The 26,520-nt window shown below is 59.8% G+C and overlaps 1 protein-coding gene across 1 annotated transcript; it reads left to right on the forward strand.

Moving 5' to 3' along the window:
- The first annotated feature begins 754 nt into the window (after nt 1-754).
- GABBR1 (gamma-aminobutyric acid type B receptor subunit 1) lies at nt 755-25,638 on the forward strand. The gene is made up of 18 exons (XM_024112643.3): nt 755-1,095; nt 3,625-3,759; nt 5,005-5,175; nt 5,679-5,780; nt 6,512-6,577; nt 8,627-8,818; nt 9,150-9,392; nt 16,493-16,556; nt 17,237-17,314; nt 18,152-18,302; nt 18,625-18,757; nt 19,241-19,357; nt 19,743-19,850; nt 20,322-20,415; nt 20,766-20,893; nt 22,860-22,988; nt 24,037-24,180; nt 24,436-25,638. The coding sequence occupies exons 1-18, from the start codon at nt 877-879 to the stop codon at nt 24,685-24,687; spliced, it is 2,526 nt and encodes an 841-aa protein (XP_023968411.2). The 5' UTR covers nt 755-876; the 3' UTR covers nt 24,688-25,638.
- Nucleotides 25,639-26,520: the final 882 nt, after the last annotated feature.

Consider the following 26,520-nt stretch of genomic DNA (forward strand, 5'->3'; position numbering starts at 1 on the left):
CCCTCCATCCCTCTTCCCCTCCCATCCCTGTATCCTTCCATCCTTCCCTCCCCTCGCTCCTCCCCTGCCCACTCTCATCCTTCCCCCTCCTCTCCCCCTTGCTCCTCCCTTTCCTTCACTGCATCCCTCCATCCTTCCCTCCCCTCCCCCACTCCTCTTCCATAACCCTCCCCACTCTCTTCCTTCTCCCTCCCTCCATCCTTCCCCCGCTCCTCCCCTACAGCCCTCCCCTTGCCCACTCTCATCCTTCCCCCTCCCTCCTCTCCTTCCCCTCTCCTCTCTTCATCCCCCCTCCCCTCCATCCCACTTCCCCTCCCCCTCCCATCCCTGTATCCTTCTATTCTTCCCTCCACTCGCTCCTCTCCTTCTCACTCTCATGCTTGCCCCTCCATCCTTCCCCTTCCCTCCCTCAATCTTCTCCCTCCCCTCCTCTCCCCCTCCCATCCCTGCATCCCTTCACTTCTCCCCCACCCCTCCATCCTTCCCCCTCCCATAGCTGCATCCTCTCCCTCCTCCCCTCCATACTTCCATCCTTCCCCCTCCCCTCCATCTCTCCCTCTTCCCCCTTTGCTCTTCCTCCTCCCTCGATCCCTGCATCCCTCCATCCTTCCCCCTCCACTTCCAGCATCCCTCCCCTTCCCCTCCGTCTCTCCCCCTCCCTGCATCCCTCCATCCTTCCCCCTTCCCTCCCTCGCTCCTCCCCCTCCCCCTCCCCCTCGCTCCTCCCCCTCCCTGCATCACCGCATCCCCCCGCCCCGCTCCCTCCCGGCCGGTCCCCCCGCCGCAGCAGAGCCGCGCGCCATGGCCGGGCCCCGGGCCGCCGCCGCCGCCGCCCCCCGCGCGCCCCAGCCCTGAGCGGCCCGGCCCGGCCCGGCCATGCGCCCCGCCGCGCTGCTGCCGCTGCTGCTGCTGACGGGCTGGCCGCTGGCCGCAGGCAGGCGGGCGGTGCACATCGGGGCGCTCTTCCCCATGAGCGGCGGCTGGCCGGGGGGCCAGGCCTGTCTGCCCGCCGTGCGCATGGCGCTGGAGGACGTGAACCGACGCCGGGACATCCTGCCGGACCACGAGCTGCGCCTCATCCACCACGACAGCAAGGTGCGGGGGCGGGCACGGGGGGCCTCTGCGGGGGGCGCGAGACTCGGCACCAGTGGGGGGCGCCGGCTGGGGGCGCGGGGCACCGGCAGAGGTGCGGGGCTGGGCATAGAGTGCACTAGCGGGAGGCACGTGGCTGGGCATGGGGGGTGCTGGCCTGGGCATGGGGGGCACTGGTGGGGGGCTGGGTGTGGGGGGCGCGGGGCTGGGCATGGGGGCACCAGTGGGAGGGCACAGGCCTGGGTATGGGGGGTTCGGGGCTGGGCCATGGCGGGGCACAGGGCTGGGTATGGGGGGCACAGGACTGGGCACAGGAGGTGCAGGGCTGAGTATAGGGGGCATGGGGCTGGGGGGCACAGATGACACGGGGAGCTGGGCATAAGGGGCACCAACAGCACAGGGGGAAAGGGGGCACCAACAGGGCTGGTCACAGAGCACCAAACGAGGTGCACTGACAGGGAGTGCAGGGCTAGTCATGAGGGGTACTGACAACACAGGGGGCTGGGGATTAAGGGGGACACCAATGGGGTTGGGCATGGGGCTGGGCACTGGGGGCACCGATAGGGGGCCCAGAGCTGAGCATGGGGGGCACCACCAGCACAGGGGGCTGGGATACAAGGGGGACACCAACAGGGGGGGCTCACAGGGGGCACCAACATCAAGGTGAGCTCAGGGGCACTGGGCTAGGCACATGCGATATCGGGGGTACAGAACCGGATGGGGGTACCAAGAGCAAGGTGAGCAGGGCTCAGGTGGCACCATCCAGGGGGGAGGTGGGCCTGGGGGGCACCAGGGGACGGGCAATGGGAGGAGGAGGTGGCATTCCAGAAGTGTGTGTGGGGGGGGCTGCACTGAGGAGGCGAATGGCTGGAGGGGAGACACTGAAAGATGCACGCTTCCCTGTCTGTCTCTCTCGCGCACTCATCCTGCCCGTCACACACTGCCCTGTGCTGCCCCTGGCACGTTCACCCTGCCCCTCCCATACTCCCTATTCTGCCCCTCGCACGCTCGTCCTGCCCCTCTCACTTCCTTGTGCTGTGTGTCTCACACCCTCGGGTCTGCCCTTGCTGGCTCTGTTCCTTGTGTGTTCACACTCGCTCCACTCCATGTACACCTGACCTGTTGCACACTCACTGGCTTTTTGTGCACCCGGTGCCCAGCCCTTCTCTTGCACGCCCACTCCCTGGTTTCCTGGGGCATTCGGAGTCACTTTGCCTCTGGCACACTCATCCCTGCTCACTCCTTCCCTCACATCCGCCTCCTCTCTTCCAGTGCCTTCTTCACGGAGCCCTCACTGCCTTTAGGAGAGGAGTGGGGTCTGGTGGGTTAGAGCAGCTGGGGCTGGGAGTCAGGATGCCTGGGTTCTATCCCTGGTTCTGAGAGGAGAGAGGGGTTCAGTGGTTAGAGAAGGGGGGCTGGGAGCCAGGACTCCTGGTTCTATCCCTCACTCTGGAAGGGGAGTGGGGTCTGGTGGGTTAGAACAGGGAGGATGGGAGCCAGGACTCCCACTCTTCCCCCACCCCTACACCTGCCATGCTCCCTCTGTGTGTCTGTCACCACGAGAGCTGTCTAAAGTGTATCCAAGGAATTGGCTGGAGTGGGAAAGTCTGCAGAATATTCCTGTGGGAAGGAGGTGGTTGTTGCTATTCTCTGCTTGGAAAGGTGGGATCTTGCTAGGGTGTGGGTGAACCGCTTTCCTCTCCCCCCTTTTTGTTCCCTGGGGGGCAAATTTTTCAATGAAATTTGGGGAAAAAATTCCAAGAAACTAAAACTTCCCTTCTCAAAATACACAGTATTGAGAGCAAGACCTGACTTCCCCCAACAGCTTTATTCTATCTATCTATCTATCTACTTACCTACCTACCTACCCTGACCTCCTTCTCTCTCTGATCTCTCTGCCTGTCCGCATGTCTCTGTATTTCCCCTGCCTTCATGTCCCCACCTCTCTGTCTCACCCTCCCCTTAGCTCCCCAACTGTCATCCCGCCCCCCCAATCTCCTCTGCTCCCTGTGGCTGACAGGTTGCCATGGCAGCACAAGCTGCTTCTCCTGCTGATGGGGTTGTCATGGAAACTGATCTTCTCTCCCCCAGCTGCCATGCCCTGAATAATTCATGGGCCCCTCCTGGTGTCCAGCCAGGATAGGGAGGATGGGCTGTGACCTTCTAGAGAGGAGTTGGGGGAGGGGTGGAGCAGAGAGCCAGGACTCCTGGGATCAATCCCAGGCTCTGGAAGGGCCATGGGATCTAGTGGTTAGAGCAGGGGGGCTTGGAGCCAGGACTCCTCGGTTCTATCCCTGGGGGTGGGTAGGGAGTAGGCTCTAGTGAATTAGAGCAGGGGGGCTGGGAGCCAGGATTCCTTGGCTGTGGGAGGGAAATCGGGTCTAGCGGGGAGTCTGGGAGTCAGGACTCTTGGTATAGAGCTGGGTGGGTTGGGAGCCAGGACTCCTGGCTGTGGGAGCGGCGTGGTGGGGTGTGGGGTTAGAGCTGGGGTGGGGCGTACCATGGGCGTGATGGTGGGTCTGTGCCCTGCAGTGCGACCCAGGCCAAGCCACCAAATACCTGTATGAACTGCTCTACAATGACCCCATCAAGATCATCCTTATGCCCGGCTGCAGCAGTGTCTCCACCTTGGTGGCCGAGGCCGCCCGCATGTGGAACCTCATCGTGGTGAGAGGGGCAGGGGATTGGAGGGGGGAGGGGTGGTTACGTGGTGGGGGAGGGTTGTAAGCATTCGTATGTGTGAGTGCGGTGGTTGTGTGAGGGTTGGTGCGTGTGTGGGGAAGTGTCACGGATCTCACATGGAGGTCTCCGGAACAGTCCCTGGGAGGACCCCTTCAGTGCAGCAGCCCCCTTAGGGTCATGCTCCCTCCCCGGGGTGAGCCCCTTGGCTTCAGTGCCTCCTGGGACTGAGCCTGGAGCACCCCAGCCATGAGCTCCCTGCAGCGAGTCCACGTGGCTTGGCTCCCCAACAGAGGGAGACTCGTTCCCCTCAAAGGGAGCCATGCACCCCCGGTGTCCTTAAGCCGCAGTGCCTCCCTGCTGGCGTTGTGAATGTTAGATGTCTGGAACACAGCGTGCCGAGTCCTTGGGGAGCACAGAGAACAGCACCCTCCATCTGGGTCGGTTCAGAGCCTAGAGCTCCCCACCGACCATTTCTTCGGCCCTGTCCAGAAACTTCTCCCGCTTCCTGCAACCCCACCGGGCCTATCCTCCATCCTTTGCCCTTGTTCCCGGGCAAACATTGTCCCCTGGCCCTTTGTTCTCCAGCTGGTCACACCTGGCTGGCTTCCTGCGGAGGGTCATCCATGGTCAGTAGTCGCTAGGTACCGAATGTCCGGGCAATTGTCTTCTGGGACTCTTCATGGCATGGGGCAGCCAGGTGTCAGTCATCCCTGGATCTCTGCAAAGAGAAAACAATTTCCCCCCGCCCACCTAGTCAACCGTGCAGCATATGGAGGAAACTGAGGCACACACTATTCATGCAAAACATTATGAAATATTCCCACTTGGTCACAGGAAGTCATGTCTTGGGATGTTGTGTGTGTTGAGGTGGGAGGTGTTGCATGTATTGTATTTTGTGGGGGATAGGTGTCGGGGTATGGTGTGGGTGTGTTGGGGTGGGGAGCTCTGTGTCAGGGTATTGTGTGTTGGGGTGAGTGGGTTAGTGTGGGGGACTGGGTGTCAGGGTATTGTGTTGGAGTGGGTGTGTTGGGGGGCTGTTGGGGAGGGGGCTGGGCATTGGGGTATTGTGTTGGGGGGCTGTTGGAGTGAGGGGCTAGGTGTCAGGGTATTGTGGTGTGTTGGGGTAGGAGGCTGGGTGTCAGGGTATTGTTGGTGCATGGGTTGGGGGGAGTATTGTGTTGTGGGGGCATGTGCTGGCGTGCCCGCCCTGAGCCAGCTCTCCTCCCCCAGCTGTCGTACGGCTCCAGCTCCCCAGCGCTCTCCAATCGCCAGCGCTTCCCCACCTTCTTCCGCACCCACCCCTCAGCCACTCTGCACAACCCCACACGCGTCCAGCTCTTTAAGAAGTGGGGCTGGACCAAGATCGCCACCATCCAGCAGACCACGGAGGTCTTCACCTCGGTACGGTTGCGGTGCCCTGACCCCCACAGGGATCTGCCCCCCACATTCTCCCAGACCCCCATTGAGCCCTGGGCTCCAATCCCCACGGTGCCCCGGGTGCCCCGGCCCCCCCCCCACAGGAATCCGGGCCCCCACACCCCACATCCTCTCTGACCCCCACGGGGCCCAGGACCCCCGACCCCTGTAGTCACCCTAGGCTTCCAGTCCAGCACCTCCCAAGTCCCACAGTGACCCAGACCCCCACCGTGACCCACACAGCACCCCTGACCTTGCAGCCACCCCAGACTCCCCTGCCCTGTGCTTCTGACTCCTACAGCTACCCTGGAGCCCACAGTACCCCCTGCCCAGTGCCCCTCATCCTCCCCAGTTCCCTCCCGGTGCCCCGACTCCCTTCCGACCCCCGCTCCCTGTCCCCACCATGCCCCAGAGCTTCCTGCTCTCCCTCCCGCTAGCTCCTCAGCTCTCCCTGACGCTCTCTGCTCTTTCTCCGCCCCCACCCCCAGACCCTGGATGACCTGGACCAGCGGGTGAAGGAGGCTGGCATCGAGATCACCTTCCGCCAGAGCTTCTTCTCCGACCCCTCTGCACCTGTCCGCAGCCTTAAGGTGAGAGACCCCTGAGCTGGGGCTTGCGGGGGATCTGAGGGAGGAGGGGCCTGGGGCTGAAGGAGGAGGGGCCTAGGCTTGGAGGGGGTACCCAAGGCTAAGATGGCGGGGGCATGGGCGCCTGGAGCTGGGTGGGGAGAGCTCAGGGCACAGGGAGGATGGGCCGATGGCTGACGAGTGCCCGGGGCTGGGCCGGGCACTTGGGGGGCACTCCCTGTCTCCCGTGGTGGGAAACCCTGCCCCACCCCATATGTTTCCCATCCCCGCTGTGCTCCCCACGCCCCCTCCCAGCCGGGCGCTCTGTCCATCTGCTGCTGGTTTGCCTTGGGACAACACCGCCCCCTAGACACACAATGGGGCTCCCCTGGGATCTGGGGATCAGGGCGGTCAGGGAAGGTGGTCAGGGACCCAGGGTGCCCCCAGTTTTGGCAGGACCCATGGGACATCCTCCATCTTCCCACAACCTCCTCCCATGGGAGGGGTGTCACAGCCTTGCACGGGGGTGAGGAATGCTCGGAGCCATGCAAAGATATGAAAACGTATGCAAATTGGCAACCGCCTGTGAAGTGGGGAGTGGAGTGGGCGGCAGTGGGTTGTTGTGGGGGTACATGGGGTTGGGGGCTGTGCTGGGGTGTCCGGAGGTAGAGCAGGGGGATAACCGTGTCTCCCCACGGTTCACGTGGGTCGTGACAGTTCCCTCCCCCGCCCCCTCGGTGGCCATGTCCCCACAGCGCCAGGATGCTCGCATCATCGTGGGGCTCTTCTACGAGACTGAAGCACGCAAGGTCTTCTGTGAGGTGAGACCTGCGGGGGAGGTGGGGCTCAGTGTTGGGGGGCAGCCACGGTGGAGGGGCTGTGCTCAGCACTTGGGGGACACCTGGTATGGGGGAATCAGGCTCAGTGCTGGGGGGCAGCCATGGGGGGATGCCCCCAGATCTGGGGAGGAGCTGGGGGGCAGAGGAGCAAGGATGGCTACCTCCCATAGTCCCAGACACCAGGGCCCTATCCCCTCCAGTCCCCCAGAGGCCAGTGCCAGAATGGCTGGGCTGTGTGTGGTCCAAGCCGGGGGTCACCCCTTCCCTGGGGAGACATTGCACCCACCCCACAGAGCCCTGCTGGGATGGGTCCCTGACGCAGCCTCGCCTCTCCTGCCCCATTGTGTGCCTTTTAACTGCAGGGAGACCCCCTCCATCCCCGCACACATCCACAACACACACACGCCCCGCAATGCGTGCATGCTCCACAACGTGCACACACCCCACGCCCTGCAGCGCAGATGCCCTGCCCCCCACAAGGCACACGCCTCACCCCCCACAACACACACACTGCACAACACACACAGACAGGAGATTGCTGAGCCTAGCCAGCCAGATCTGTCTCTGCTCTCTCTCTTGCTCCCCTCCCAGCTCCCCGAACATCTCTGGGGCTCCCCCTAGTGTCCCAGTGGCTCTCGGGTGATGTAAGGCTGAGCCCCACAGCCTCCCATGACACCCCCAGTGCCACCCCTCAGCCCGAGATCTTATCTGTGTCACTTCTGCTGTTGCAGCCTGTGGCCTGCACATCTCTGCTGTAGGGACCCAGGCCTGCTGTGCCGCCTGTCGGTGCCCATGTGTAATGGTGTCCTTTGTGGGTAGTTTGATATTGGGTCAGTCACAGTTGCACAGCCCCTCACCTGGCTCAGTTGTACTGATCTCCAAGTGCCCTGTCCCAGCGGAGGCGATTCCCTTCCCCATCTGGGAGTCTGGGAATAGCCAGACTAGCCTCAGACCCTTGATCGCGGTGTAACTGTGTCCACCTAGCGGGCTGTACAGATAACTACCACCGTAGAGTGACAGCTGGACAGCATGTGTGTCTGTGTGAGCAAGGCCTGGGGGTGTGGGGAGGGGCTGTGTGGAAAGTGACAGGTGGATCCAAAAATAGAGGTACAGAGCTTAGCTAGATCGGAGGGGTGAGGGGATGGATGGATGGAGGGGGGTGTATGGGGATGGATGGAGGGGGGTGTATGGGGATGGATGGAGGGGGGTGTATGGGGATGGATGGAGATGGGGTGTATGAGGATGAATGGATGGATGTAGAGGAGGTGTGTGGGGATGGATGGATGGAGAGGGCAGCGTATGGGGATGGATGGATGGAGAAGGGGTTCATGGGGACGGATTGATGGAGAGGGGGCAAATGGGGATGGATGGAGAGGGCAGCGTATGGGGATGGATGGATGGAGAGGGGGCACGTGGGAACGTGTGGCTGGATGGAGAGGGGGCGCATGGGACGGATGGATGGATGGCTGGATGGAGAGGGGATGTAAGCGGATGGATGGGGAGGGGACGTGTAGGGATGGATGGAGAGGGGCCATATGGGGATGGCTGGATGGAGCGGGGGTGCATGGTGATGGATAGATGGAAAGGGGGCACATGGGGATGGATGGATGGAGAGGGGGTGCATGGGGACAGACGGATTGATGGATGGAGGGGGGTTGGATGGAGAGGGGACGTATACGGATGGATGGATGAATGGATGGAGAGGGGACAGATGGATGGATGGAGGGGGGCGCATGGGGACAGATGGATGGATGGGGGGGAATGGGGACAGATGGATGGAGGGGGGCGCATCAGGATGGATGGATGGAGGGGGGCGCATGTGGACGGATGGCTGGATGGAGAGGGGGCAGATGGGAATAGATGGATTGATGGAGGGCTGGGTGGATTGATGGAGGGGGAGTATGGGGATGGAGGGCTGGGTGGATGGATGGATGGAGGGGAAGTAGGGGATGGAGGGCTGGTTGGGTGGCTGGATGGAGCTGCATGCTTGTCTGAGCCGGGTGCCCATCTCTCGGACGTGCCTCTGTGCAGGTGTACAAGGAGAAGCTGTATGGGAAGCGGTACGTCTGGTTCCTGATCGGCTGGTACGCCGACAACTGGTTTCGTATCAAGGACCCCGCCATCAACTGCACGGAGGCAGAGATGGCGGAGGCAGTGGAGGGGCATGTCACTACCGAGATCGTTATGCTGAACCCTGAGAACACCCGCAGCATCTCCAACATGGTGAGGGCAGGAAGAGCCAAGTGCCTGGGAGGCCCTGGGACAGGGACATCAGGGGACACAAAGCTGGGAGGGGGTTGTTGGGGGGCATGAGGGACTTGAGGGGTGGGGGAACCAAGGGGGACATGAGAGCACGGGAGCTGGGGTGGGTGGGCAGCAGAGACCGGGAAGAAGAGGGGGATCAGAGAAGACCTTGGAGGAGGCAGTGGGACTGGGGGTCAGTGTGGGACAGGAAGACCTGAAGTGACTGATGAAGAAAGGCAGGGAGGGGGCAGTGGGCCCCCGTATCACTTCCCCTCCTCTGGCTCACTGTCCCCACCCCCCGGCCCTGCAGACCTCTCAGGAGTTCATTGAGAAGTTGCAGAAGCGGCTGGGCAAGAACCCGGAGGAGACGGGGGGTTTCCAGGAGGCGCCGCTGGCCTACGATGCCATCTGGGCCCTGGCCCTGGCACTCAACAAGACCTCGGCCGAACTGGTGAAGAAGGGGCTGCGGCTGGAGGACTTCAACTACAACAACAAGAACATCACAGACGAGATCTACCGTGCCCTCAACTCCTCTGCCTTTGAGGGGGTGTCGGTGAGTGACCCCTGCGCCCCCTGACCTCAACCCCACACCCTCTAATGCCCACCCCAACACCGATGAGATCTACTGCGTCCTCAACTCCTCTGCCTTTGAAGTGGTGTCAGTGAGTGACCCCTGCACCTCCTGACCCCACGCCCGCCTGACCCTGACCCCATGCCCCCTAATGCCCATCCCATCACCGACAAGATCTACCACACCCTCAACTCCTCTGCCTTCAAGGGGATGTCGGTGAGTGCTCCCCGTTTCCCTGGGGTACTGCACCAATACTAGATGGTGATGGGAAATAAGGGTGTGACTTCACTGAGGGATGGTACTTGATGGCCAACACGTAAACGATGGCGGCTGCCCTTCGTAATCTGAGCCCAGGAGGGGGTTGGGGCCAGGTGACACCTTCTGCCCTGGAAACTGGACAAAGGCTGGAGGAGGGGCCAGGGATGTGGCTGGGGGAGGCAGTGGGAAGGGGTTTCAGTTTGGAGCTGGCTGGGGAGATGGGGGTAGGCCCAGAACCTGAGTCTGGGCTCCCCACCTCCCAAGAGGGATCTGACTGAGGGGTCCTGTTTTCTGTACCTACAAGCACTGTTTTAGACTGTGTTCCTGTCATCTAATAAACCTTCTGTTTAACTGCCTGGCTGAGAGTCACGGTGAATTTCAGGAAGTGGGGGATGCAGGGCTCTGACTCCCCCACACTCCGTGACAACTGGTGGTAACGGTGGGATGTCTTGCACCTCGTGGATGGCGTTTCCTGCAGTAAGTGTCTGGGGAGCAGTAAAACGATGGGGGATTAATGAGAACCAGGCGTGCTGAAGGCTCAGAGAGAGTGGTTTCAGGAGGCGGAGGAGCTACACTTAACCCTTGGGAGTGTGTGACCAGTGAGAAGGACTGTTGCAGTAACAGGGTCCCCCTGGGGACTGCGGCAAGCGGTTTCAGGGGTGGAGGAGTCTGTGGCTTGACCCTGGGAGAGAGGTGGTGACCTGGAGAAGGGCTGGCACAGTAGGGGTTCTTCCTGGAAACCATGGGGAGCTAAGAGCACACAGGCCTGGGAGTCCACAACAACTTGGGATCAGCGGGGAGATGTATAACCATCTCCTTAAGAGGGACCTTATAGAGCTGTGCAAGAAGAGGGGGCTTCACAGAGGGAAGGGCACCAAAGCACAGTTGATTGCCCAGCTGGAGGAGGAGGATCGCTTGGAGGAGCTGATCCCTGTCCCTGTGGGAAGCAGCCTGGCAGATGCTGTGCCGGCACCGGTATCTGTACTGGCTGGGAGTGGTCAGACTGCTGCGGCTAGGGGAGGGGCTGGAAGCATACAGACGAACCCCGGGACATTGTGACCCCCTCGGCCAGCAAGGGGTCCTCAGGACCAAGCTCCCCTTTGCTGGAGCTGAGGCGGCTGGAATGGGAGAGGGAGATAAAACTGAAAAAGCTGGAGAATCGGGAGAAACAGCGGCTGCATGAACTGGAGTTGGCAAAGCTGAGGAGCAGAGAGCACCCTGCTGCGGTGAGTGAAAGGGGACCCAGGACTGCATGGAACTTTGATAAGTGCATCCTGTCCCATTTTAAGGAAGGGGAGGACATAAATGTATTCCTGATGGCCTTTGAGAAAGCCTGCGGGCTGCACAGAGTTGATCCTACAGACAGGGTCCGGTTTCTCACCCCCTTACTGGACCCCAAAGTCGTAGGGATGTACAATCAAATGGAAGGGGTGGAGGCAGGGGACTATGAACTGTTCAAAAAGGCCCTGTTACACAAGTTTGGGATGACTCCTGAGGCGTACTGGAAAAAGTTCTGGAGTCAGCGTAAAACTCCTGAGGACACATATCTGGAACTGATCCTCCGAATGGAGGGATATGTCCACAAGTGGGCAGATGGGGCTCAGACTAAGGAGGACATGGTTAAACTGGTTGTACTGGAGCACCTGTATGAACATTGCCTATCCGACCTGAGGATATGGTTGGTGGACAAAAAGCAGAACGCAGGTCAGTTGGCTAACGAGTTTGTGGGCAGCTGGCTGACGAGTTTGTGGACAGCTGGTCGGGGTGGAATGGAGGAGTCCCAAAAGAATAAGCCCACCATGGTGCAGAGAGAGAGTCACCCTGGGACCCCACAAAGGGGGAATGTGAAGAACCCCCTCTCAAGGGGAACAACCGGCATCGGGACCAACGGAACATGAATTGTTGTTACTGTGGGCAGAGAGGCCACATATAGACCCAGTGCCCCAAGCTCAAGGACAGACTGTGCAAATCGAACCCTCACAGGGTTAACTGGATAGGGACGCAACTGGAGGAGGGGCAGGCTTCCCAGGCAGGAAGGGCTGGCAGCTTACCAACTGCTCAGGAGGAAGGAGTTTCCCAGACCAGCTCCTCTGGGGGGGCTTGATGCCTCAGAATCAAGGTTCTCCGTGTACAGGGTGGGCACAGGGAAGTCCCTGCGGAGCGAGTGCCTTGTTCCCCTGGAGGTGGATGGGAGGAAGGTTGATGGCTACTGGAACATGGGGCTGAGGTGATGCTGGCCTGGCCCGAGGTGGTGGCCCCAGGTCGAGTGGTGCCTGATACTTACCTGACCCTGACAGGCGTGACCAGAACCCCATTCAAGGTGCCTGTGGTGAGGGTACATTTGAAATGGGGGGCCAACAACGTGGGGGTGCCCCATCACTTGCCCACTGAGGCGTTGATAGGGAGTGACCTAGAGGATTGTCCAAGCAACCCCCAAAACGCCCTAGTCGTGACCCGTAGCCAGAGCTGGCGAGGGGCACTACGCCCTGATATCGGGGAAAGTACCTCACCAGAGGTACAGGACCCTACCATGGTGGGGAGGGAGTGCCCAGGGACAAGGCTCAGAGGGGCTGTGGCTTCAGACCCAGCCAGCAAGAGAGAGCAGGCCTCTATCCCTTCCCCAGCCACTGAATTTCAGGCCAAGTTGCAGAAAGATCCTTCCTTGCAGAAGCTAAGGGACCTGGCTGGCCTCAATGCAGCACAGACCATGGGGAAAGGCTGTCAGGAGAGGTTCTTGTGGGAGAAGGATTCCTGTACTGAGAATGTGCTCCCACAGGGAAAGTGGAATTGTGGGGGATCCGGAGGCTGCTGGTGGTCCCCCAGAAGTATCGCCACAAGCTACTGTACCTGGCGCATCACATTCCTCTCTCAGGGTACCAGGGGATCCGGCGTACCGGGCAGAGGCTGCTACAAAACTTTTACAGGCCTGGAATCTTTAATACTGTCCAACAGTATTGCAGATCCTGTGACCCCTGTCAGAGGGTGGGGAAGGCCTGGGACAAGGGCAAAGCGACTTTGAGATCTTTGCCCATCCTAGAGGAGCCTTTTCAGAAGGTGGCTGTGGACATAGTGGGGTCTCTCAGCAAGACGACCCGGTTGGGGAAGAAATACATTCTGGTGGTGGTAGATTTTGATACCTGTTACCCCGAGGCAGTGGCCTCGTCTTCTATTGAAGCAGACACAGTGGCAGATGCACTGCTGACCATTTTCAGCCGAGAGGGGTTCCCTGGGGAAGTCTTGTCAGACCAGGTATCCAACTTCATGTCAGTCCTGCTCCGATGCTTGTGGGAGAAATGTGGGGTCCGGCACATCTGGCCTCAGAATCTCACCCCCAATCCAATGGGCTGGTGGAGAGGTTCAGTGGAACTCTAAAGATGATGCTGAAAACCTTTATGAACCAGCACCCGCAGGATTGGGACAAGTATTTACCTCACCTGCTGTTTGCATACAGGGAAGTGCCCCAGGAGTCTACCAGGTTTTTGCCTTTTGAATGGTTATATGGAAGGAGGGTAAGGGGGCCCCTGGACCTGATGAGAGACGAATGGGAGGGGAAGGCCACTCCCGATGGAGAATCAGTGGTGGCGTATGTCTTGAACTTCCTAGAAAGACTTGCTGAGCTCATGGGCTTGGCCAATTTGAATCTGGCCAGAGCCCAGAGGAAACAGAAGGTCTGGTATGACTGTACGGCGCGGGCCCACTCCTACGCCACCGGGGACCAGGTGATGGTTCTCATCCCCGTGAGAAAAAACAAACTACAAACCGCCTAGGAAGGCCCTTTCACGGTTGTCAAGAAACTAAATGAGGTGAACTATGTGGTGGAGCTGTCTGACCGGGCGCACCGCCACCGGGTGTACCATGTTAATATGATGAAGCCATGTTATGACAGGGAAATGTGGCATTGGCCATGTGTGGGCATTGGGAGGAGCAGGGAGATGACCCTTTAGTAGATCTATTCTTTGAGACAGGAGCTGGCTCCTCCTTGGAAACAGTTCCCCTCTCTGATCAGCTAATACCTGCCCAGCAAGCTGACATCAGAAGGGTGCTGCATTTGTACCAACAGCTGTTTTCCAACCAGCCTGGACTCACTAATCTGACTGTCCACTGGGTGGAGACAGGATCGCATCCTCCTATAAGATGCTCCCCCTTCCGATTCACAGGGAAACTGCTCAGGACCTGGAAAGAGAAGTCAGTGACATGCTGGCTTTGGGGGTGATCCAGCCATCTTCCAGCCCTTGGGCCTCTCCTGTGGTATTGGTCCCCAAAAAGGACGGATCAATCCAGTTCTGTGTGGACTGTCGGAAGCTTAATACCACCACCGTGTCTGATGTCTACCCCATGCCCAGGCCTGACGAGCTCCTAGACAAGCTGGGAGGAGCTTGCTACCTTACCACTATGGATCTTACAAAGGGCTACTGGCAAGTGCCACTGGATGCAGATGCCAGGCTGAAATCTGCCTTTATCACCCCTCTGGAGCTCTAAGAACCTGACCCTGCCTTTTGGACTCAAGGGGCACCTGCTACCTTCCAGTGCCTAGTGAATTAGCTACTGAGGGGATGGAGAGTTTTGCCTTGTACATTGATGACATCTGTGTCTTTAGCCAGACCTGGGAGGACCATATGTCCCAGGTTAAACAAGTGCTGGACTGATTCCAGGAGGCTGGGCTGACCATAAAAGCTGAGAAGTGCAAGATGGGGATGGCCGAAGAATCATATCTGGACCACCAGGTGGGGAGCGGCTGCCTAAAGCCAGAACCAGCCAAGGTGGAGGTGATCAGAGACTGGCCCGCTCTCCAAACTAAAAAGCAGGTCCAGGCATTTATTGGGATAGCAGGGTATTATCAAAGATCTGTGCCACACTTTAGCTCCATAGCCACCCCCATCACTGAGCTATGCAAGAAGGAAAAGCCAGACAAGGTGGTCTGGACCGAGCAGTGCCAGAGGGCTCTCTGTGTGCTGAAGGAGGCTCTGGTCAGTGGCCCAGTTCTGGTAAACCCAGACTTTAACAAGCCCTTTATGGTGTTCACCGATGCCTCAGACATGGGGCTGGGTGCAGTGTTAATGCAGGTTGATGAAAAGGGGGAGAGACACCCTATTGTGTACTTAAGCAAGAAGTTGTTACCTCGGGAGCAAAACTACGTGGTAATAGAGAAGGAATGCCTGGCTATGGTATGAGCCCTTAAGAAACTCCAGTCATATCTATTTGGGTTACACTTCACTGTGTACACTGACCACTCTCCCTTGACCTGGCAACACCAGATGAAAGGAGCCAATGCCAAGCTCCTGAGGTGGAGCCTGCTCCTCCTGGATTACGATATCGAGGTGGTCCATGTGAAGGGGAGTGCCAACATGATAGTTGATGCCTTGTCCTGGAGAGTGGGGCCTGAACTTCCCCAGGTCACTGGTCAGAGTGACCCCACTCATTTCAGTCTCGAAGGGGGGAGAGATGTGATGGAGTAAGGAGTATTAACCTGGTAATATTGCATGGGAGTTTTACTAGTTTACTGTCTTCTGCTAACATGGGGCATGCCTCCGTTTCCCTGGGGTACTGCACCAATACTAGATGGGGATGGGAAATAAGGGTGTGACTTCACTGAGGGATGATACTTGACGGCCAGTATGTAAACGATGGCTGCTGCCCTTCGTAACCTGAGCCCAGGAGGGGGTTGGGGCCAGGTGACACCTTCTGCCCAGGAAACTAGACAAAGGCTGGAGGAGGAGCTGGGGATGTGTGGCTGGGGGAGGCAGCAGGAAGGGGTTTCAGTTTGGAGCTGGCTGGGGAGACAGGGGGAGGCCCAGAACCTGGGTCTGGGCTCCCCACCCCCCAAGAGGGACCTGACTGAGGGGTCCTGTTTTCTGTACCTACAAGCACTGTTTTAGACTGTGTTCCTGTCATCTAATAAACCTTCTGTTTTACTGGCTGGCTGAGAGTTGCAGTGAATTTCAGGAAGTGGGGGGTTCAGGGCCCTGACTCCCCCACACTCTGTGACAACCCTGCACCCCCAATCCCATACCCCCCTACCGCGACCCTGCGCCCCCCTGACTCCGCACTCCTAATGGCCACTTCATCACCGACATCTACTGCACCCTCAACTCCGCCTTCGACGGGGTGTCGGTGAGTGAACCGTGTGCCCCATAATTCACATCCTGCTCTCCCTGACCCCGACCCTGCGCCCCCTATTGCCCGCTCCGTCACTGACGAAATCTACCATGCCCTTAACTGTTCCGCCTTCGAGGGGGTGTCAGCAAGTGACCCCCGTGCCACCTGACCCTGTGCCCCCTGACCCCAACCCCACACCCTCTGACCCCAATTCTGCGCCCCCATCCCTGACCCTGTGTCCCCTAACCCTTGTGCCCGCCCTGTCACCGACGAGATCTACCGTGCCCTCAACTCCCCTGCCTTCGCGAGGGTGTTGGTTAGTGACCCCCGTGACCCCTAATTCATACTCTGTGCCCATAACCCTGACCCTGTGCCCCCAACCTTAATGCTGCTCCCTGCACCCATAACTCTAACCCCACTCCCTGAACCCCTAACCCCCATCCCTAACTCCTGCACTCTCTTTAGCGCCCCCCAACCCCTCTCCCCCTGTCTGTAGGCCCAGGGCTCAGCCTAGCCTGTGGGCATTGAGCTCCATGCCAGGAGGCCAGTGTCCCTGCTCCCTGGCCTGCAAATTCCCCAGCCCCCCAGCACTGCATGCCCTGCACATTGCTGCCAGCTCAGCAGGGCAGTCCCCCGTCAGTGAGCACTGCCCACCAGGTGACAGCTCTACTGCTGCTGCCAGCGAGGAGTGCCTGATGACGCTGGTCTGTGTGTATCTCCCTGCCCAGGGTCACGTGGTATTCGACGCCAGTGGCTCCCGCATGGCCTGGACCCTCATCGAACAGCTGCAGGGTGAGTGACGCCCCCGCCCCGTGCAACAGCTCGACAACCTCCACCTTGCGCAACAGCTTGACAACTACCGCTCTGCACAACAGCTTGACAACCCCCTCACTGTGCAACACCACAACACTACAGTCCCTTGCACAACATAGCACAGCTACCCCACCCAACACATCACACAGCACAACAACCCTCCACACTACACAATGCAACACCACACCATGAAACAGCACCACACACAACAAACAACAACCCTCTGCTCACACCACACAGCGATGCGCCACCGAGCAACACATGAACTCCGCACACCCCGCAGCACAACACAGCCACCAGCACAACAACACAACAGCATTCCCCCAAGCATACCACACCACACAACAACCCCTGAACACACCACACACTGCACTACACTAGGACACCCAAGACAACAATGCCTTTCCCCCACACATCCTAGCATGCCAACCCCAGAACACACCACACAACAACTCCTAGCTCCAGGGCGACAGACAGCCTGGCGTGCTCGACCCTTCTGCCCCCCATGCTCATATCACACAGGTCGCTCCTCCCATCTAGCCCCCAGGGCTCCCCACCCAGGCCCGGAGGCAGGAGGCTGCAGTGCTGCAATGGGGGGGGGGAGCTCTTTGCACTTGGAGCTCGTCCCCCTAGCCTGACCCGTCCCCCTCTCCCGGCAGGTGGGGTCTACAAGAAGATCGGCTACTACGACAGCACTAAGGACAACCTCTCCTGGTACAACAACGACAAGTGGATTGGTGAGCCGGGGCTGCCCATGCTGTTGGGGGTTATGGGAACCGCCCCCCTGGGGTTCCTGTTCTTGGGAGTCCGGCACCTCCCACCGCCGGGAACTGTGGGAATCGCCCCCCTGGGGTTCCCATTCCTGGGCATCTGGCAGCACCTTCCACCAGGGAGAGTGGGAACCGCCCCCCCGGAGTTCCCGTTCCTGGGCATCTGGCACGTCCCACCCCTGGGGGTTGTGAGAACCATCCCCATGGGGTTTCCATTCCTGGGCATCTGGCACCTCCTGCTGCCGGGGATAGTGGGAACTGCCCCCCTGGGGTTCCTGTTCCTGGGCATCCTTCGCCTCCCACCCCGGGGATTGTGGGAACTGCCACCCTGGGGTTCCCAGACCTGGGCATCTGGCACCTCCCGCCGCCGGGGATTGTGGGAACCACCCCCTTGAGGTTCTTGTTGCCAGGGTCTCTGGCCCTGCCCACTGCCAAGGATTGTGGGAACTGCCTCCCTGAGGTTCTTGTCACCAGGGTCTCTGGCCCTGCGTGCCACTGGGGATCATGGGAACTTCCCCCCAGGGGTTCCTGTCACCAAGGGATCTGGCCCCTCTGCCGTGGGGGGTTATGGGAATTGCTCCCTGTGGGGATGGGGGCAGACATGGATCCCTGTGGATTTGGGGGCTTATCTGGGTGCTGGGAGCTCTGGGGGCATGTTTGGGTCACTGAGAGTGTGAACCTCCCCTGCCTTGAGCCAGGGCCTGGTCTGGTGCTTGAGGAGCCTTCCCCTCCTCCAGGGCTGGGGGGATGTGGGGGCAGTATTGTGCTTAGGTCAGCCCCTTCTCACTGTGCTCTCTGCTGCAGGGGATGCCCCCCCGGCTGACTACACCAAGGTGATCACCACCTTCCGTTTCCTGTCGCAGAAGCTCTTCATCTCAGTGTCAGTGCTCGCGAGCCTGGGCATCCTGCTGGCCATCGTCTGCCTAGCCTTCAACATCTACAACGGGCACGTCCGGTTAGTGCCCCCCACCTCCCTGCCCCACCGCTATCCCCCACACCTCCTGTCTTGGGGTGGGAGCTGGGCTGTGGCCCCCACCTTCCAGGTGATGGCTGCGTCTGGAGGGGCTGGTCTGGGGGGAGGGGGCGGGAGCCAGGCTGGGGGTACCCCCCCAGGTGGTGGCTGCGTCTGGAGGGGCCGGTCTCTGCGGGGGGGGCGGGAGCCAGGCTGGGGGTACCCCCCAGGTGATGGCTGCGTCTGGAGGAGCTGAACTCGGGGGGAGGGGGCGGGAGCCGGGATGTGGGGTATCCCCCAGGTGATGGCCGTATCTGCTCTGCAGGTACATCCAGAACTCCCAGCCCTATCTCAACAACATGACGGCCGTGGGCTGCACGCTGGCGCTGGCCGCTGTCTTCCCCCTGGGGCTGGATGGCTACCACATCGGGTCTGGGCTCTTCCCCTTCGTCTGCCAGGTGGGGCAGGGCATTAGGGCTGGGGTGCAGCAGGGTGGGGAGGGCCCAGGACCAAGAATGATTTAGTTGGGGATTGGTCCTGCTTTGAGCAGGGGGTTGGACTAGATGACCTCCTGAGGTCTCTTCCAACCCTGAGATTCTATGATTCTATGAATGGGGGGATGAGGGAAAAGAGCGATGGGGAGGGGGGAGGGCTCGAGTTGGGGTGCTGGCAGGGGGCAGGGCTGAAGACGGGGCCGGTAGGGGCCGGGGGACAGGACTGAAGCCAGGGGGCCAGCAGGGGGTGAGGGGATAGGGCTGAAGACAGGGGCTCAGCAGGGGATGCCAGCAGGTGGCAGGGCTGAAGGTGGGAGGCAGGGCACAATATGGGGGGCCCAGCAGGGAGCGGGGGCAGAGTGCAAGATGGGGGGCCCAGCAGAGGGCAGGGCTGAAGATGGGGCCCCAGCAGGAGGTGCTCTCACTCTGGTCTCTGCTCCCTGGCAGGCCCGGCTCTGGCTGCTGGGGCTGGGGTTCAGCCTGGCCTACGGCAGCATGTTCACTAAAATCTGGTGGGTGCACACCGTCTTTACCAAGAAAGAGGAGAAGAAGGAGAGACGCAAGGTGAGGGGTGCTAGGGGGCGCCCGGTTGCAGGGAGTGGGGTGCTATGTTGGGGGGCACCAGGGGCCACTGTGGAGTAAAGGGGTGCTGGGGGTCTTGTGGAGCAGGGGGCACTGGGAGGTGCTGTGGGGGGGTGCTAGGGGTTGCTGGGAGGCACTATGGGGGGTGCTAGGAGGCGCTGGGGGGAAGTGTGTGGGGGGTGCTAAGGGTCTCTTGGCGGTGCCAGGGGGTCAGTGTGTCGGGTGCTGGGGGTCACTGGAAGGCAGTGTGTTGGGTGTTTGAGGACGCTAGGGGGGCAGTCTGTAAGGGCACTATGGGTTGCTGGGAGGCACTGTGGGGGGTGCCAGGGGGTGCTGGACTGTGGCGCTAACTCTGCATGGTTGGCAGACCCTGGAGCCCTGGAAGCTGTACGCCACCGTGGGGCTGCTGGTGGGGCTGGACGTGGTCATGCTGGCCGTCTGGCAAATCGTCGACCCGCTGCATCGCACCATCGAGGTACAGCCCCAACATGGCACTGCTGCGGGAAAGCTCGTGGCCCCAGGGGCCCCATGTCGGGGGCACGCGTGGGGGAAGTTCATGGCCCCAGGGGCCCCGTGTCTGGGGCACGCGTCGGGGAAGCTCGCGGCCCCAAGGGCCCCGTGTCTGGGGCATGCGTCGGGGAAGCTTGCGGCCCCAGGGGCCCCATGTCGGGGGCACGCATCGGGGAAGTTCATGGCTCCCAGGGGCCCCGTGTCTGGAACACGCGTCGGGGAAGCTCGCAGCCTCAGGGGCCCCGTGTCTGGGGCACACGTCAGGGAAGCTCATGGCCCCAGGGGCCCCGTGTTGGCGGCACACGTTGGGGAAGTTTGTGGACCCAGGGGCCCCGCGTTGGGGGTACGCAGCGGGGAAGCTTGCAGCCCCGGGGGCCCCAGCTGGGGGCTCTGATCTGCCCCCCAGCATTCACCCCTCTGCCCTCCGTTGCTGTAGGAATTCACCAAAGAGGAACCGAAAACCGACATCGACGTATCAATCCTGCCCCAGCTGGAGCACTGCAGCTCCACCAAGATGAACACCTGGCTGGGTAAGCTGGGGCACTGGGCACAGGTAGTGGGGGGCAGGGGGATGGGCAGTATCTGGGGGGAGGGGTGCTGACTCAGTGCGGGAGGGGGCCCAGGTTCAGGTGGGGGATGGGCAGTGTTTGGAGGAGAAGGGCCCTGGCTCAGCTGCGAGGGCAGTGTCTGGGGAATGATCCTGGGATAGTCGACCCACAGCTGCCTGCCCCCTGGGGCGGGGGCCGCTCTTGTCCTGTCCCCTCCCACCCACCTCCCTCCCTTTGCAGGCCTCCCTCACCTCCCCCCACCCCAGTCTCTTGTGTTCCCATCCTGTTTCCAGCCCCCTGACAGATCTGACCCATGCCCCCGTCCCACACAGGGATATTCTATGGGTTCAAGGGACTGCTGCTGCTGCTGGGCATCTTCCTGGCCTACGAGACCAAGAGCGTCTCCACCGAGAAGATAAATGACCACCGAGCTGTGGGCATGGCCATCTACAACGTGGCGGTGAGTGAGTGTGCCCCGCTGTGGCCCACTGCCCCCCAAACCTCACCATCACGGTGGTGAGTGAGTGTGCCCCGCTGTGGCCCACTGCCCCCCAAACCTCACCATCACGGTGGTGAGTGAGTGTGCCCTGCTGTGACCCACTGCCCCCCAAATCCCCCTCCAAACCTCACCATCATGGTGGTGAGCGAGAGTGCCCCACTGTGACCCACTGCCCCTCAAACCTCCCCCCGAAACCTCACCATCACGACAGTGAGTGAGTGTGCCCCACTGTGACCCACTGCCCCCGAACACCCCCCCACCTCACCATCACGACAGTGAGTGAGTGTGCCCTGCTGTGACCCACTGCCCCTCAAACCTCCCCACTGTCACGGAGTCGCCGGGCAATGCTCTGGAACTACTCCATACAAAGCCAGTCAGGACTCTGGGGAAGCCTCCTCTCTCCGAGCACACTGTCTTGAGGACAAAAAGCTTTCACAGCTTCGACCTTCCTGGGTCTGACCTCGGAGCATTCAGCATCCCCTTCCACACCATGTGCTTCACACAGCGAGTCCACCCGGGCGGGGCTCCTGGGGAAGCCAGAGGGCCCTGCACTCCACAGACATGACTCTCAGCCAGCTGGTAAAACAGAAGGTTTATTAGTCGACAGGAACACAGCATAGAACAGAGCTTGCCATCACAGAAATCAGTGACTTTCAGCCAAGTCCCATCTTCGGGAGTCCCGGGCCAGAAGCCCTGGACTCCCCCTCTTCCAGTCCCCTCAAGCAGACTCTCAGCTTCCAGCCACCTGACCTCTGACACACACACGCCTCTTTGTCTCGCTTCCCGGGCACTCACCTGGTTGTCACCTGCTTGCATCCCCCTCCTGGGTCTCAGGTTACGAAGAGCACCAGTCATAGCATATGTGCAGGCAGCTGGAGCAGCTTCACCTGCCCCAGAGGTCTCCGCCAAAGTTACAACCCCCTATTCCCACCACCGAGGTATTGGTGCAGCACACAGGGAAACTGAGGCACACACAGTATTCATGCAAAACAGTAAAACTCACATAGGCTCAACAGTAAGACTCACATACAACATAACAAGAGAAAATCCCCACTTCGTCACAGCCACTGCCCCCCCCCAACCTCCCCCTGCCCCTCCAAATCTCCCAACCACGGCAGTGAGTGCGCCCTGCTGTGACCCACTGCCCCCCCCCAACCTCTCCACCATGGTGGTGAGTGAGTGCACCCCGCTGTGACCCACTGCCCCCCCAACCTCGACGGCGGTGAGTGAGTGCACCCTGCTGTGATCCACTGCCCCTCCAAACCTCCTCACTGCCCCCCAACCTCCCCACCATGGCGGTGAGTGAGCGCACTCCGCTGTGACCCACTGCCCCTCCAAACCTCCTCACTGCCCCCCCAACCTCCACGCCATGGCGGTGAGTGAGTGCACTCTGTTGTGACCCACTGCCCCCCCCAACCTCCTCACTGCCCCCCCAACCTCCACGCCATGGCGGTGAGTGAGTGCACCCCGCTGTGACCCACTCCCCCCTGCAACCTTCCCACCATGGCAGTGAGTGAATGCACCCCACTGTGACTCACTGCCCCTCCAAACCTCCTCACTGCTCCCCCAACCTCCATGCCACGGCGGTGAGTGAGTGTGCCCCGCTGTGACCCACTGCACGCCAGCCACCTAATGCACCCCCAAACCTCCCCACTGTGCTGTGTCAATGGCCTTTTACAACATGGCAGTGAGTGTGCTCCGCTGCGCCCCAACGCTTAACTGTATCCCACTGTGACCCCCAAGCATCCCTCCGGGCTATGACAGTGCATGTGCATTCAGTACCCCCATGTTGTGCCACAGCCATGTGAGGTGTGTGTGTGTGGGGAGTAGCTACATGGAGCGGGTTTGGGGTGTCGGGGCAGGTCTCTCTGTCTCCCCCTCCCCACGCAGTGACCCTACCCGCCCGCCGGCTCCGGCTATGCCGCAGGTGCTGTGTCTGATCACTGCCCCCGTCACCATGATCCTGAACAGCCAGCAGGACGCTGCCTTTGCCTTCGCCTCACTGGCCGTCGTCTTCTCCTCCTACATCACCCTGGTGGTGCTCTTCGTGCCCAAGGTAGGACCCCACCCCCGCCCACCTGCAGGGACAGGGGTTAGGATCTCCGCACTGGGAAAGTGCTGGGCTGTTCTCTCCCTGTTTGACTGTTGGTGCAGGGATAGCATGGGGGGCTCAGAATCTTTGGTCTGGAGTTAGCATTGTGATGTTAAGTATCAGAGGGGTAGCCGTGTTAGTCTGGATCTGTAAAAAGCAACAGAGGATCCTGTGGCACCTTTAAGACTAACAAATGAATTGGAGCATAAGCTTTCATGGGTGAATGCCCACTTCATCAGACGCATGCAACATGCGTCTGACAAAGTGGGCATTCACCCATGAAAGCTTATGCTCCAATTCATCTGTTAGTCTTAAAGGTGCCACAAGGACCCTCCATTGTGATATTGTCTCTGACAGTCAGTGAGGGGAGGGAGTTGGAGGTCTGTGCTGTGGGTGTAGTGTTGGGGTGTTTTCTATGACTCACTCAGTTGAGGGGGTAGCTGGAGGTCTGGGGTCTCTGTGCCAGGTGCACTACTGGCTTGTTGTTTCTTGTCTGATAGAGTGAGAGAGGAGGGTAGTTGGGTTTTCAGGGGATTTTTTCTGGGTATAGCATTGAGGTGATTGTCTCTGACAGTCAGTGGGGCAGTTGGGGGTTGGTTCTGTGGATGAACTGTCTCTGACAGTCAGGGGGCAGGTGTAGTGTTGGGGTATTGTGTCTGAGTGTCAGTCAGGGGTATAGTTGGGAGTCAGCACTCTGGATGTAGTATTATTTCTGTCAGTTAGGGGGTAGTTGGGAGTCAGTGCTCCAGGTGTAGGCTTGTCTCCGACAGTCAGTGGGGGGGGAGGGGAGTAAGTTGGCGGTCAGTGCTCTGAGTGTGCCATGTCTCTGACAGTCAGCAGGGGGGAGTTGGGAGTCAGTGCTCCAGGTGTAGTCTGGTCTCCAACAAGTTGGAAGGGGGTTTGGAGTCAGTGCTCCAGATGTAGTCTTGTCTCCGACAGTCGGCAGGGGTGGTGGTTGGGATCAGTTCTCCCGGTGTACTGTTGTCCCTGATAGTCACTGCGCTTGTTGCAGATGCGGCGTCTCATCACCAGGGGCGAGTGGCAGTCAGAGCAGCAGGATACCATGAAAACGGGCTCGTCCACCAACAACAATGAGGAGGAGAAATCCCGGCTGCTGGAAAAGGAGAACAGGGAGCTGGAGAAGATCATTGCAGAGGTGAGGGTTGATCCTCCATCCTGCGACTTTGGGGGGGGAGAGCGGTGGGGACCTGATGGGGCGCTCCCATACTGTGATTATGGGGTGCGGGGTATAAAGTGGGGGTGAGACACCAGAACCCTACACGGTGACGTCCTCTCCTCCACCTCCCTCTGAAGCTGGGGACTTAGGGGGGTGGGAGGGAAGGGGGCTCATCACCCACTCAGGGGTGGGGGAAGCATTACACTCATTCACCCCTCCCCCTCTTTCCGGCAGAAGGAGGAGCGCGTCTCCGAGCTCCGCCAGCAGCTCCAGGACCGGCAGCAGCTGCGCTCCCGGCGCCGCCCCTCCAACCCCTCCTCGCGGGATGGCTGTGCTGCTGACAACCACTTCACCAACGCGGCCGGGCCCGTGCCCACCCTCTACCAGCCCAGCCTGCCCCTGGTGCGCTGCCTCGTCTCCGAGCAGGCCGACAAGCTGGGCCGCAGCAACTGCGACGGCAGCCGCGTCCACCTGCTCTACAAGTGACCACTGAGGTGGCGGGGCTTGAGAAGGGGGCGGGACTCGGGAAGGGGCGGAGCTAAATAAGATCTCTTCCCCCCCTCTCTCCCACCCATCACATCACTTAGCTTTGTAAAATCTCTCTGTATCCATCCATCTTCCCTTCCCCCATCCAAGATCCGGGTGCCAAGTGATGTCCAGGTGCAGAGTAAAATGTGCACCTCGCCTGATCTATCCCGAGTGACTAGCTTGGGCAGTGTCAGGCGGGAAGGGGCAGCTGCTTATAACCAAGGCGATGTGGGGAGGGCAGGGTGAATCGAGAAGGGAAAGTTACCCCTTGAGCACTCCAGCAAGGCGTGCAGTCTCACTGTAGCACAGAGTCAGACCCGGTGGCCCCCAACATACAGTCATGCACAGCCGAATCTAGTTACTGGGACATACAGTCAAGGTGTAGTGCACAACCGGATTTAGTTATTCATATGTACAGTATTATTGTAGCCTAGAACCAGGTTTGGTTATATGTAAGTACAATCAGACTGTAACACACAGCCAGATCTGGTGATTTGTATGTACGATCAAACCGTTGTGCACAGGTGAGTCTGATTACTGTAATGTACTGTCAGACTGTAGTGTAAAACCAGGTCTCATTTACTTGTAAGTACAGTCAGACTGTAGCGCACAGCTGAGTCTGGTACAGTTGGACTGGAGTGCAAAACCAGACCTGGTTACTTGTATGTTTAAACTAGTGAACAGCTGGGTCTGGTTCCATGTGAGTGCAGTCTGATTGTAGCACACAACCAGATCTGGTTACTTGTATGTACAATCAGACTGTAGCACACAACTGGGTCTGGTTACTTGTCTGTACTATCAAAATGTAATGCACAGTCGGGTCTGGTTACTGTAATGTACTGTCAGACTGTAGTGTACAACCAGATCTGGTTTCTCAGTTGCACTTTAGTGAACAACTGGATCTGGTTACTATTGTGTGCAGTTGTGTTGTTTATGTGCAAAATTCATCTGCTTCCTTTTGCGTACATTGGCCCTGGAGGTCACCTGGAGGCTCTGCAGTCAGATCACGGTGTAACACCAGCTCTAGCAACTCCTAGATACAGTAGGAGCATAGAATGAGCTAGTGACTTTCATGTACAGTCAGCCTGTATAGCACAATCAGCAGTGAATGTCGTCATCCGCCGGCGTCCCAGCTGTAGGGGATGACCCGCCCTGGTTACCCCTAAGAATGGCCATGCAGACCTGGATATCTTGTGTACAGAGTCAGGTCAGGTTACTCTGTCTACCCCAACTGACTGGAAGGGGGGATGAGGCAGGGTCACACTCTCCCAAAGATAGACTGGGCTTTCGTGGGGGGATGGGATTGACATTGTTATCTGAGCCCTGCTCTGACCAGGTGACTCTGGGTGGAGAGCTCCGCTGGGGGCCAGCCCGCAATCTGACTAGTGTATAGCCATTTCCCCAGCCACAGCTGCTCCTGAGGGCCTCTTCCTGCCTGGATAGAGACAGCCTCAGCCCTGTGCTTCTGCTGGGGGTGTGGGGGATGGGGAGCGCTCCAGCTGGCCACAATGGACCCTGGAGGCCCAGAGCTGAGAGTCTGGATCCAGGGTGGTCCCCATGGCTCTCCCGACAGCTCCCACCTGAGCTGGGCCCAGAGCCGCTGGAATGGGGACGGGGGGATTTTCCCTAACAAGATCCCATCAGTGTTCAGACTGTCCCCATCTGAGTCCCAGGAACAGGAATCATGAGAAGGGCAGGAGAGCAGACCCACACGGGGAGCGAATGTGCCAGGGAGCATTGGTATTTGTTAGACACAGCACCGGGCAGCTGCTCTGTGGGGGCAGCACAACA

Source organism: Chrysemys picta, chromosome 12, assembly GCF_011386835.1.
Source record: "Chrysemys picta bellii isolate R12L10 chromosome 12, ASM1138683v2, whole genome shotgun sequence".
Classification (NCBI taxonomy): Eukaryota; Metazoa; Chordata; order Testudines; family Emydidae; genus Chrysemys; species Chrysemys picta.

Excerpts from the sequence above, each read along its gene's own strand:
- GABBR1 (XM_024112643.3), top strand. The coding sequence starts at position 877 with ATGCGCCCCGCCGCGCTGCTGCCGCTGCTGCTGCTGACGGGCTGGCCG. Across the intron at positions 8,819-9,149 it reads CCCGCAGCATCTCCAACATG|ACCTCTCAGGAGTTCATTGA; the intron begins GTGAGGGCAGGA and ends CCGGCCCTGCAG. Across the intron at positions 18,303-18,624 it reads ATCTACAACGGGCACGTCCG|GTACATCCAGAACTCCCAGC; the intron begins GTTAGTGCCCCC and ends TCTGCTCTGCAG.